Below are 12,715 nucleotides of genomic sequence, written 5' to 3' on the forward strand. Positions count from 1 at the left end.
CATGATATTGATTTTATTCAAAAGAAGAAGCGTACGCAACTTTTATTTATTTTGATGAATTGTGAAAATTACGTTGCTCGAAATCAAAGAAAAGTATCAGGAATCCAAAATATGTAAAGAGAAGCTAGTTTGAGATATAGGTTCCATATAGAATTAGGACTAGCAGATATCGCATGTAATTAATTACAATGGGAAACTTCTTCTTCAAGCTCGACAAGCACGCTCTCTTATTGATCTTCTATCTTGTTCTCTTTTATCTTGATCTTCCTCTTCCGGTCAACTCACAGCACCAAAGAAATTCTTCACATGCAGGTACTCATCATCATCATTCATCTTCAATTCCTCTTTAAAAATAACTACTTTATTTCTCTCGATTTTGCTTTCACTAATTTAACATATGAAAGATTCAGCTACCCACAACAAGATTCCTAAAAAATGTTACCGATTAAACAATCTTTAAATGATTTGAAAATACGATAAAAATAATCAATAAATATTATATTTTTTATAAATGACAAAAAATTTTTATATTTAATAAACTAATTATTTTTTAATTCGAATTTTGTGACAATATTAAATATTTAAAAGGTGCACAAAAAATTTAGAACAAAATTTGAAACTTTTTATTTTTAATATGATGAAAAGAATGGTGTATACCTGAATTATGGGGGTGTATGGTGATTTACTGGCGTATGATGGTTGTCCAAGAAAAATCGAACCGTCCGATTAGAGGTACTGAAAACTCTGGATCCAATTTGTGTACTGGGAAAAAACACTGGGTCCGATTTGTGTACTGGCAGAAAACCCTGAGTCCGATTTTAGAAAACATTGGGTCCGATTTGTACCCCTCTCTCTCTCCAATGAAATCGGACTCTCCGATTTGTGTACTTTTCACAGTTTTAAAAAACACAGAAAATTACAATGTTAAAGTATATCACCACTCCTACTTCCATAACAAAAAAAATTAGTCCAAAATTTGATTTCTAAATTTTTTTTTATTTAAAAAAATACGTAGTATTTTTAAATTTTCTATTCCCATTATTCTTTTGATAATTGTATATCTTTGTATGGGTCTTTAAATAAAAGTCCTTATTATTTTTTTTTTTATTTAAAACAAAAAACAGATGTGAAAGGAGAGTTCTGCACTTCTGCTTCATTACCCTACCTACATTATTCCCCTTTTATTAATTTCCTATGCCAGCAATATATATTCTTAACTTAAAGCATAGCAAAGATTTCTATTTTTCATATAAATAATTAAAAAAATGTAGATATTTATTATTGTTGTTGTTGTTGCAGTTTTCCTATTAAAAATTAACAATATAAGCCACAATAAATAAAAATTAAAGTCATGTTTGGTATGATAACATGTTACAGCTGATTCAGAAACAATAATAAAAGCAAGTGCAATAGTATCAGTGGATAGGAGGGGTGGCGGTGGCGGTCACGGAGGTGGCGGTCACGGAGGTGGCGGTCATGGAGTTGGCGGCCATTCCGGCAGTGATGGGCACGGGAGTAGCAAGGGAATGAATGGTGATCATAGTAATTTGCCCATTCCTTTATATGGCGCAGCTGCAGGTAGTGCTGGTTACCGCAACAACGACCATCATCATGGTACAAGTAATGGTATTTTGAATTCTGTTTATTTTTACCATTATTTTCTTTTGTTTATTCCAATTGTTACATTGTTCGAAATCTCAAAATTGCATATAAATTCTAATTAATTAAGTATGGCACACATCATCATTGAATGGTAGCGTAAGAGATGTAATTTTTAATAAGACGACCAGTTTTTGGTTGAGAAAGCTCTCACATTCATTGGGAGTAATTATTTTCTTGTTAGGGTTGTCCACCAACTACGACGTCAAAGAAAAAATTACTAAGATTTATTTATATTAAAGTTTTAAAATATTTATCTTATTTTTTTATTAGATACTAATATTATGGAAAAAATTTCAAATATCTTTAAGTAATTTTTAACCGTTAATCTTAATAACGGTTACACTATTATGATGTAATGATGTATTGTACCTCTCCTAGCGTTAGGTAGCAGCTACCACCTGTTGCTTGGACAAGCAATCTAAATAAAAGTCCCTTGTGTATGTTTTGTCAAATTTTTTTAAGAAAATTCTTCTAACATGAATAGACTGGTAAGGTGAGTGATGTTTTTATCATCTTAAATTAAGATAACAAAATTTATACATAAAATGCTTTGAATGCAACGAAAACCTTCACAAATGACTGAATGAGGTAACGTACATCGACTAAATGACTGGCATCTTTTTGAAGGATGTTGAAAAGAGTTAACCGAAGATATATGGGGGAAGTACAAGTACAACAAAGGCAATCACAACCAGCTTGATTCCATGGCCGATTCTTAACTGTTTAACCCATCCTTACAAATGGAGGCACCCTAAATGTACACGTTCCCTAATTATCCATAAACAGAGACCGTAGCCCAGAAGGAACTCTATTTCATGAACTCTAGAACTTTCTGAGTAATATCTTCAAGGAAGGAAACAAAGCCCATTACACTTGTAAGCCCACTTCCATCAACATCCTGCTCCTCAATTAGAAAGTTTTCGAAAACTGAGGCGTCATCCAGCCCTCCTCGAATAAAAATGAGCTTGGGAGTGATGCATCTCTCTTGCTTCAATTTGTTGATTGTAATCCTTAACAAACCTGACAATGTATTTTGCATAAGATTTAGGCAGAACAGGTATGACATACTTCTACCAACTAAACCCAAGATAGCAGAAGAAAAAGTAGAGAAGGCTTACAATCATGGGGTGGAGGAAAAGGAAGTGAGGGGTCTGCAGTGGAAGAATAAAACACCACCAGAATTGTGAATGCATCAAGGAAAAATATTGGACTGCCACTGGTAATCAGCGCGGCACGACTCAATGAATGGCGAGGATATGCTTGTTTATCTGGAGTAGCGAATGATGTCAACACTGGATAGACAGCACGATGAAGGGAACTCGGTTCAAGCACACTACAACACGAATGAAATTGAATCGTATAATCAAATTCTTGAGTAGAAGTTCAACCTAGAATACAACACTACCAATATGCTGCGAAAGCAGTGCAACATTATTAGATACTAATTTTAGAGCAGCTAACTCTGGTAAAGAACATACTCATTTTACTCGTAAAAATCAAGACAAGGAAAATAAATTTATAACTGTATAACGATTTGACCTAGTACAGTACAAAAAGGAAAAATAATGTCCTAAATGACCTATTTTCTAAATAACATGTACAACACACTGTTCTATGCTCATAATGCACTGGCTGTCATTTTATTTAATAAAGAAGAGAGTCAACTACCAAAAATGCCCTCCAAAAATTGATTCACCAATAAACAAACTCCCAAAAAATGAAAAGAGCAAAATACCCACAAAAAATCTTGAAAACGTGTGCCTTGACATAAAGTATATACTAAGGGAAGCTTACTTTATGTCAGGATACTTTTATCACATTTAAATATTTTAAAAGTTTTTTTGTCGTTTAAATCTTTCAGGATATTTTTGTTAGGTACTAAATGTTTAGTGGGTGTTTTTTGGTGGTTTACTCTAAAAAAAAAAACCAAGTGCTACGATTTAGATTCTTAGGTATACAATTCTATTTTCATTTCTTATAAAAGAAAGACGCCTTTCTTGTTTTTTGCACATAAATGGTTATATTTCTAATAAATATTAATAAAAGCTCATTTAGCTCTATGTTGGTCAGCTAATATGTCTAACCTCACCCAGCAAAAAATTGGCACAATTATTCAAAGTCCATTGTTCAAATAAATCTGAAGACCAATCACCTGAACAGGCATTGAAGATAGATGCGATAGTCGGGGTGAACACCTTCTTCGTGAAAACGGAGAAGAGGATTTCGAAGGAGAGCAAAAATTAGGCGAGGTAGAGGCTGAAGTTGAGGACACTGGGAGAATGCAACATCTATCTGAGATCTTATGGAAAGTCCACTATTGTACTGAACCAGTTTAAGAGCATCATTGTATTGAGCTATGAGGATCACTAGCCATTCTTGAAGCAGAACCCTTCCCTCCCGAACACCTTCATCCAAAGAGGCTAATATAACCTGCAGAATACCATATAATAAGTTGCCCAAGAAAACTATATTTTAGAAAGAAAATAGAAGACTCAAAAAATCAATCAAGAAAACAGAGAAAAGACCGGAGAAAAATATTACTATAATTCTATATATGTAGCAGGAGTTCATATATTTATAAAACACTAGAAAAAGCATAACATCCACAGAAGTAGCTCTGAAGTGTGAAGCACAAAAATAAACATCACACCAAAGGAAATAGATTAGATGATTTTGCAATTCACCTTATGAACAAGCAACGATAGCACAACTTCAGGATCACAGCTGTCATAAAGTTCATTAATGTTCTCAGCAACACCAAACTGCAACGTGCGGATCCTAAGCCGGCGTTTGAGAGAATGTATGGTTCTGTGTCATTAATCAACACAACAAATTAAGCACAAAAAGGCCTTGAATCATTCCGTAAATAATTTTGAGATGTTGGCAGAAAATGAGAATTTCGAACACAATTATCAAGAAATTGAGGGACTCAGGGTATGCCCAAACAATATCAATAAAGCAAATGGAACTAACATTTTAAATAAATTAGAAAAAAAATGCCCCATCCGAAATAGAAATCACAGGAAAAGAGAACAAGGAATATTCCCTAGGAAATATGTTGAAATGTTAACAAAAATAGACTTTTCAAGAATATTCCCTAAGAAGACGATGATGATGATGAAAAAGGTAAAGTCCTATGTTCAACTTATAATTTGTAGTTTGTGGAGATTAAATAAACGAGAGTTAAAGAAAGATGCCTTGGTAAGAAATCCCATGATCCATCTTCAACCAACAAATACTTAAGTTGAACAAAAGAAGAAAAGCTAGAAACTTGGAAGAACATTATTTGTGGCCATTGATGGCAAATAGAAAGTACTTGATACTTAATGACAACAAAGCTTTGCTCCATTAGATAGGCTTAGTGATAATGCATCAAACAGTGCCACAATATTTGTTGTGACATCTAATAGGACTCACTGCATCTAACATGGATAATATAGAAAAACACCCATACCATATATACCATAGGATAATGGGAGAAGATCCATATACAATTCATAAACATCTAATATCTCCTCTCTGTACCTATTTGTAGAAACTCCTGCTAAATTGGAAAGTTCCTTGGGAGGAACTACAACTGAGTACTGAAATGCAATTTGAATTGTAGGAACATCTGACTTGTTTCTGCAAAAAAGATAACATCGAATTGGATCAGAACAGGAAAAGTATCAAAGAAGAACTAAAGCTTAATTGCTAAAATATGACACAAAATTATAAGTTATTGAAATCACATAAGATAATAATGTTACTAAAGATTAAAATTTTCCAGCTACTTTTAGGTTCAAAATTTTCATCTTGCAGTCATAATATACCAACAAGAGTACTTTATACATCATCTAAACCCCTCCAATCAAAAAGAAAGCATCATTTTTCGCAAACAATCTTCATGTGCATGGCTAATCCATTTTTCCCCTTCAGTTACTCCTCTTCTTGGTCTAGTATCACCAGACAAGCTCTAGGGTTTCCTTATTCAGTAGCAATCTGAACCTATTGTCAATACTTAAATACGTGAAGGAAAAAAGGTGAAAATCACACGCACACTCACAAAGTCACAAAGATAGCATGTGTTGGTATGATGATGGTTTCGATTAATCAGATTGTCTTGGTTTACAAAGTTATTTTACTTCTTCAATATTCAACAACACCACCACCTTCTCCCACTAAGAGGAGTTGACTACTTCTACATGATAAAATTGAAGAAAAACAAAGTCATTGTTAAAGCTCTTCAAAGCACAAACTATGAAAAGGTACAGTCTTTCCATTAAGAGAAACTGCTACTTAAACAATCAGTAGTTTATGGACAAACTAATGAATTAGAAGACTAGACGTAGAATGGCCTCATAAAATTCTGAGTAAAAATAACACAGAAAAGTACAAGGCTTACATAACATTTTCACTTTTGAATGCACCTTAAGTAACTATACATTAGAAAAGGAAAAAGTATATTTTATACCCTTAGCGTTTGTATTTAAATTTCAACTTTATGCTTAAGTTTTATTTCATTTCAATTTTACACCAAATGTTTCATAACATTTCAATTTTAGGCTTCTGAAACAGGGCAGGCACAAAATTTTGACCAGCCTTTTTGAAACGTTCTGAAACATTTGGTGTAAAATTGAAACGAAATAAAAATTAACGGGTAAAATTGAAAAGGTTTGAAACATTTGGTGTAAAATTGAACAAAATAAAACTCAAAGGTAAAATTGAAATTTAATTCAAACGCTATGGGTATAAAGTATACTTTTCATGTACAAGCTTTCAAGCTAGTAAAAGTCAGACAATACTGTAACCAGTAATAGTTTATACCTTGAAAATCCAACATTGTTTTCAAACACAAAGTCATAAGCATATGTAGCATAAGAATCACAACATATGATGTGTTGAACATTTTCATACTGTGGATCCGGGAAGAAGTGACCATACTGCAATACAATATCACATTATTCTATAAATATATGCAAAAGATATGAAATATAAATCCATCCATTAGATCACACTTACAGAATTGCCAGGTTTAAATTCAGTTGAAGTTCTCAATCGAAGGACACAACCAAATGCATATGGCCGACTCAGCATTCGGTACCTGCAAGGAGAACAGATCACAATACAGTCACCACTTGATATATATATGTGAAAGCATGTTAAGAAATATCATTAATAGTTGGGGGATACTTGCAACAGTTCTTCAACTGCGTTTAATTTTTTATATTTGAGTTCAAAATTTATTACTTAAGTGAGTTTCCGGGTTGCCAAATTAATTAACCATTTTGAAAAAGAAACAGCTAAAGCAATAAACATATATTTCAATGTTATTAACATACAATTAGCTCTATAGTCAATTTAAATCTAATTTGACTAAGAAGAAAGTTGTCACAATATCACCGATTTTAGACTGTATTGTGGACACAGGAAAATAGTCAACAGCCAATACTGAACACCTATCTCCTACAGATATAAATCAGGCAACTGCAATGGTTTTACCCATAAAGCATGTCTTGGAAAGTTATGAAATGAGACTTACATGTCCTGAGGCAAAGTTGAATCCTCAGTACTTGTATACAAAAATAAGGAACCACCACTTTCAATACTCAGAAATTTCAGGGAAGCCAAATCTGTGTACTCATTTGTTACCGCAAATATGTCCACACAGACACCTGCTTGAACAGCAACAGCAGCCTGTAATATGTCAACTTTTTCACTTCTAAAAACATGAAAGGTAAAAGTAAAAAAATAACATAAGTTAAATACCAGATCTTTATAAAATGGTGTCTGCTCTGGGAGTAAAGCACGATCTGCATCCTCTCCTTTGCTTGCATACTGCTCACCATACCGTCTTGTATCCAACAGTCCAGCTCCATAATCAGGGGGACCAGACAAGAAAGCAAAGATTCTAGCTGCAGTACTCAATGGAAATAACATCTGCTTGAAGCTTAAGCATGCAAAATTGACATTAAAGAAATCAAACATCAACCTTGTAAACAGCATCTGAGTTTTGTAGTTAAAATCATTCAAACCTAAAGCAAACGTGTTTCCATATTCGGATCCAAGGTAATTGCAGAGGGCTTCCATTGCCACCCCAAAACCGCGCCCACCTATCAGAACACCATCCAGTGATTGACCAGCTGCCGTGGTTCTCTCCCATGAAGTCGTAGGTCTTAGTGTTTCAAGCGCAGATGCAATATGGTCCTTACAGGTGTCCACCTGAAAAAAAAGGCTTTTAGGTCGAACAGAATTTCCCATATAAAGTGATCTTTTGTGCTTCAACGTGAAAACAGTAATCCTAAAAAAATTGCATATGGTTAACATACAGGAGCCAGAAACTGTAACAAAGGCATGACATCATCAAGCCCAATTGGTAAAGTTCCCTCTGCATCAGGAGGGATGAACACATTTTTTACAACAGGAATAGGACCTTGAATATCATACAATCCTAGTTTGTGGCTGAAGGTAGCAAGCCCAAAAAGTGAACCAGGAGCAAGAGCTGTAGTAGAACACATGGAAAAGAAAATTAAAAGAAACCATAAAAAAATTACCATATACAAAGAACTGTTTAGTTGGATTAACATATTACCTTCCAAAGCTGCCAGCAGTGCACTTTTAGTCAGCTCCAAAAACTCCTCTGAAGCTGCAGTAAAACCCAGAATATTTTCCAAGTTATAAATAACAATATCAAGAAGATTCATCTGCATATTAGTAAATAATCAAAAAACAAGTGTAACAATAACAACAAGGCTTTGTTCCACAGGGTTAAATCCATTATATGGATCCAACATTATATTGTAAACCATGTCTATTCAAACCATTAAAATTAAAATATTTGTAGTGGTCTCGTCTCTAGTGCTTCTTAGTCTCCTTCTAATTCTATCAATAGGGTTAACTCAGTATAATTGACTCTCCTATAATTGACTCTCCTTAGTATATGGATCTTTAAAGAAAAAAAGTATATAATCGAGAGTATCAAAGGGAAGCTTTCTGGACTTGATAGCATGATCACAGCATCCTTCTACATAGAATCAAATGTCAGGGCAAAAGTAACTAAGTGAGAGAAAGCAAAAGGAGGAAATGATCAAATAATTGCAATTACTGCTGTGATGGAATTTTCGTTCACATTCGACAGAAGTAAGGCCACAAATCACTGGTTGATCACAGTTCACAGTTTGAAATGCTATATCAGTATAACTAGTAGCAAATTTGTCTTGAACAACCAGGGAAGCATTGTACACAACCGTTACCAATTTGCCATAATTCACATCTAGACTCATAAATGTCATGTCATTCCAAACCATGGTCTCCCTTCAGCCTCGACCCTTAAGGAAGCAAAGGCAGAAACTGGAACCAAGTTCACAAATGCGCCAAATAATCATTGGGGGAATTCATTTCTTGCACCCAAAAGCAGCTGCAGCATGAATGAACTTCACACAGACCTCTCTCACACACGTCAAAAACAATGAACCAGCTAAAAGGAAACGCAAAAGTTGCATTCCAAAAAACAAAATGATCTCTCTTTCTCTCTTTCTCACTGCGAAACCCCTAACTGACTAACCTCACCGAACTAAGGAAATTATGTGTGTGTGTGTGAGAGAGAGAGAGAGAAAGAGAACGAGGGAGAGAAGAAAGGAGGAAGAATTGTTCAGTTCAAACAGATAAATCTTACAGGACAAGTCAACGGCAGCAACATAGACAGGACGGGCTTGCATTGCCGCTTCCTCCGACGATCCATCTAAGCCAATTCAAATTAAAAAAGAAGTCATAATAACAAAAGACAGAAAATGGATAGGAAACCTGTACAACTTCAGTTGAAGAAGCAAAGCATCGATTCAAGGGAATTACCTAATGGCAACTCAAGATCTACGAAGGAAGAGCACATCTCGGCGCAGGACTTGGGGAGTGAGTAGCGCTCGACAGCGGCGGAGGAGAGGCCATTGAGGGTGCCGCAGAGAGAACATGACCACGCCCACTGCTCCAGCTCGCAGTACGTGTTGAAGTACGCCCAACAGTTCTCGCACCGAGGTAGGATGTCGCCGCCCGATCCGAACGCCGGAGAATTGCCGTTCTCGTCGACGGCGGCGAATGGCGTCACGGTGACTCCCCAGAGGAGGCCAGATCCTTCGCGTGCGTCTGTGTCGACGGGGAATCGCGAGACTGTGGCTCTCACCGCCATGGTCGTCGAGGATGGAGCGAGTTCGAACTGTGTTGACACGGATTCGAGTGACCGAGTTCGAAACAGTAGTAGGTGAGTGTCTGAGTGATGTGTGCGTCACTACCCGCGTTTAGTGTTTGGGATTTTCGCTTTGGGTTGCTTGTGCCTGCGGTTGCGGCCGATGTAACTAGTCGTGTGAATGTCTCGATGAATTGGAATAAAAATACATTTTTTTTAGAGACCTGCTACACATACAAGTTTTTTTGGCATATAAGTTTATACAAATTAATCTTAATTCAATAAAATTCACTTTTATAATGCAAGAAAGAAAAGAAAGAGTTTGAATTATACAAAATTTATCAATATACATACACCAAAAATTTTTAAACAATACAATATAAATGACTTGTATGAACTTGTATGTATAAATAACTTGTATGTGAAGAATAATTTTTTTTTAGAGTGAATACCTACATTTATTTTTAAGGAGTGCGAAGTTCCTAATAAAAAAAATATTTATTTATTTTGGTTTGTAAAAAATTTTGGACAACACTAATTTTTAATTAAAATTAATTATTTAATTAGTTTCTAACAATTAATTCTATCAATTACTTTTTTTATCATATCTCGCATAACCCTAACATTCATATTCTCATTCTTCGCCTTCATGGTCTTCTTTTCTATTTTTTCTTTCCTCCTCTTTAACTCCAAGATCAAATCATGGTTTAACTGCCACGTGTGTCGTACCTACCTCAACATGTCATAAACCACGCACTTCCTAAATTTTTGTGATTGGTACACCCACCTACTTTGCACTTCACTCACTAGAAACATCCACCTCCACGTCCTCGATAAAAACATCACATCCAACCTCCCGATAACGTCCACCACATCGTTAAGACCAAGTTCTACAACTACCCCAACAGCACGTCTTTCTCTATTTTTCGTCAAGCAATATAGATTGTTAGACATTAGATATCATGAGAAAAATTCTCCTTTTATATCATGAGAAAATTCTCCTTTGATATCATATGCAAATTCTCATTTGAAATGGACCTTGAGTGCTTCATTCCTTCTCTTTCGGAGTCCAACATGGAAGACGGCGTCAGCCTCGCATCTAAGCTATCAGTACAACGAGCAATGTCGCTGTCACCGCTCATATGAAAACTGAAGCGATTATTGAATATTGGTTCGGAGAAGAAGGTGAAGGAAGCGATCGGAGTGGTAGACAATGTGGCCATGGAGATGATAAGACAGAGGATGAGGGAGATGGTGACGACGACGGATCTTAACAAATCGGATTTGCTGTCTAGATTCACGGGATCCATCAAAGACGGTAAGTACTCAAGAAACATAGTCATTAGTTTCCTGAGTATAAATTGGTTGAAAACAAGTTGAAGATTTGTCTTCTTGTGAATAATGAAGTTGCAGTATTAGACTGTTAGGGTTATACGAGATATGATAGAAATTGGGGGAGAACAATGTTATTTCCGAACAGAGAGTCAATAACCATTTTATTTTCTGTTAGAGTTGTCAAAGACTATTTTGTCCTCCGTCAGAGTTGATGAAGTAAAGGACCTAAGTGACTGACGAAGTTAATTGTTAGGAACCAATCGAATAATTAATTTTAGTTGAGACTAAAGTGTTTAGTCCGAAATTCATTGAGAACCAAAATAGATAAATACTCTAAAAAAAATATTCATTTAAGTTTTTAATATTTAATTTTGTAAAATTGGTTAATTTTTTATCAATGATTTTTTTCAGGACATACTTATATGATACGTTAATCAATAATATATTTTTTATTTAATTTTTATAAGTAAAAATAATTTAAAATTTACTAATATTTTTTAATTATACATAATAAATTTAGTCAATGTATTTAAAAAAATAATAACAAAATAACTATACGGTCTTGACAATTATTTTTAAAAGACAATGAAATTCTATAAAAAAAAAAAATTTCAGTTCTAGTTGGCTCTTAACAGATAAATCAACAATTTAATATGCGTGTAGATTAATTCTGTTAATACATAAAAAATATTAGTAGAACCAGTCTCAAAAAATAAATATCAAAGGCTGTAAAGAGTATTTTTTTTATTGAGGATCTCATTATTTTTCTAGATAACTGTCAAGGACATTTTAATTTTTTTTTCCTTTCTTTTTTGTTGAGTATGGAGACTATTTTTTTTAAAATGAAAAAATATTGGTTTTTTTTTAATATGAATATTAATTTTTTTTTTAACTTTCATTAATAAATTTGAAGGTGAGATTTGAGGGATAATAAAAATTAAAATTGTTAAAAAAAATTTATCTTTAAATTTTATGAAGACAACAATATTAAAATTTAATGGAACACAAATTACATGGTTTGATTTGTGTTAAAATTTAAAGAAACGCAAATTTAAGAGTCAAATTTACATATTTAAAAAGTCGAAATTATAAATTTAAGGGTTAAATTTGTATATCCCAAATCTAACTATCTGATCGATACCGATTTTATATTACGGTAAAACATATCAAATCCCAATAAAACTCAAAAATATTATTATTAGCGGCCCAATATTAACATTAAAAAGCAGGATATAGATACACGTAGATGAATTTTATTTATTCTTTGAATAAATAATAGAGACAAAAATATTTTTAAATAATTTTAAAATGTGTCAAAAATGTCTAGTCTTGATTAAAAAACTTGTTCTGTTAAAAAAAATTGTGATGTGACTTGTCATATAAGAAACTGTTTGTCATATCATTTTGTTACGTTTGTAAATAATTTGAGAATATTTTTGTCAATAACAAAATTTAGAGGTAATTTTGTTAGTGACAAAATAATTCGGGTGCATTTTTTTTAGTTTATTCTATTTTTAATTTGATTGCATTTTTTATTTTTATTTTAAATAAAGAAGTGTT

General features: G+C 33.7%; 2 protein-coding genes across 2 annotated transcripts; one reads left to right on the forward strand and one right to left on the reverse strand.

Annotated features, from left to right (window-relative positions):
- On the forward strand, window positions 47-2,064 carry LOC107634134 (putative glycine-rich cell wall structural protein 1). The gene is made up of 2 exons (XM_016337709.2): window positions 47-312; window positions 1,378-2,064. The coding sequence occupies exons 1-2, from the start codon at window positions 189-191 to the stop codon at window positions 1,722-1,724; spliced, it is 471 nt and encodes a 156-aa protein (XP_016193195.1). The 5' UTR covers window positions 47-188; the 3' UTR covers window positions 1,725-2,064.
- On the reverse strand, window positions 2,182-10,000 carry LOC107629337 (protein transport protein sec24). The gene is made up of 14 exons (XM_016332105.2): window positions 9,493-10,000; window positions 9,317-9,382; window positions 8,234-8,287; window positions 7,971-8,143; window positions 7,677-7,863; window positions 7,411-7,556; window positions 7,184-7,338; window positions 6,664-6,745; window positions 6,469-6,584; window positions 5,188-5,286; window positions 4,347-4,470; window positions 3,815-4,092; window positions 2,781-2,995; window positions 2,182-2,682 (listed from the first exon to the last, which is right to left on the reverse strand). The coding sequence occupies exons 1-14, from the start codon at window positions 9,821-9,823 to the stop codon at window positions 2,471-2,473; spliced, it is 2,238 nt and encodes a 745-aa protein (XP_016187591.1). The 5' UTR covers window positions 9,824-10,000; the 3' UTR covers window positions 2,182-2,470.

The sequence above is a fragment of the Arachis ipaensis genome, chromosome B03 (assembly GCF_000816755.2).
Source record: "Arachis ipaensis cultivar K30076 chromosome B03, Araip1.1, whole genome shotgun sequence".
Taxonomy (NCBI): domain Eukaryota; kingdom Viridiplantae; phylum Streptophyta; class Magnoliopsida; order Fabales; family Fabaceae; genus Arachis; species Arachis ipaensis.

Bases quoted from the DNA above. Each gene is read 5' to 3' on its own strand.
- LOC107629337 (XM_016332105.2), bottom strand. From the start codon at position 9,823: ATGGCGGTGAGAGCCACAGTCTCGCGATTCCCCGTCGACACAGACGCA. The intron at 9,383-9,492 runs GTAATTCCCTTG...GAATTGGCTTAG, and splicing joins AGATCTTGAGTTGCCATTAG to ATGGATCGTCGGAGGAAGCG. The intron at 6,585-6,663 runs GTAAGTGTGATC...ATTGTATTGCAG, and splicing joins AATTTAAACCTGGCAATTCT to TATGGTCACTTCTTCCCGGA.
- LOC107634134 (XM_016337709.2), top strand. From the start codon at position 189: ATGGGAAACTTCTTCTTCAAGCTCGACAAGCACGCTCTCTTATTGATC. The intron at 313-1,377 runs GTACTCATCATC...AACATGTTACAG, and splicing joins AAGAAATTCTTCACATGCAG to CTGATTCAGAAACAATAATA.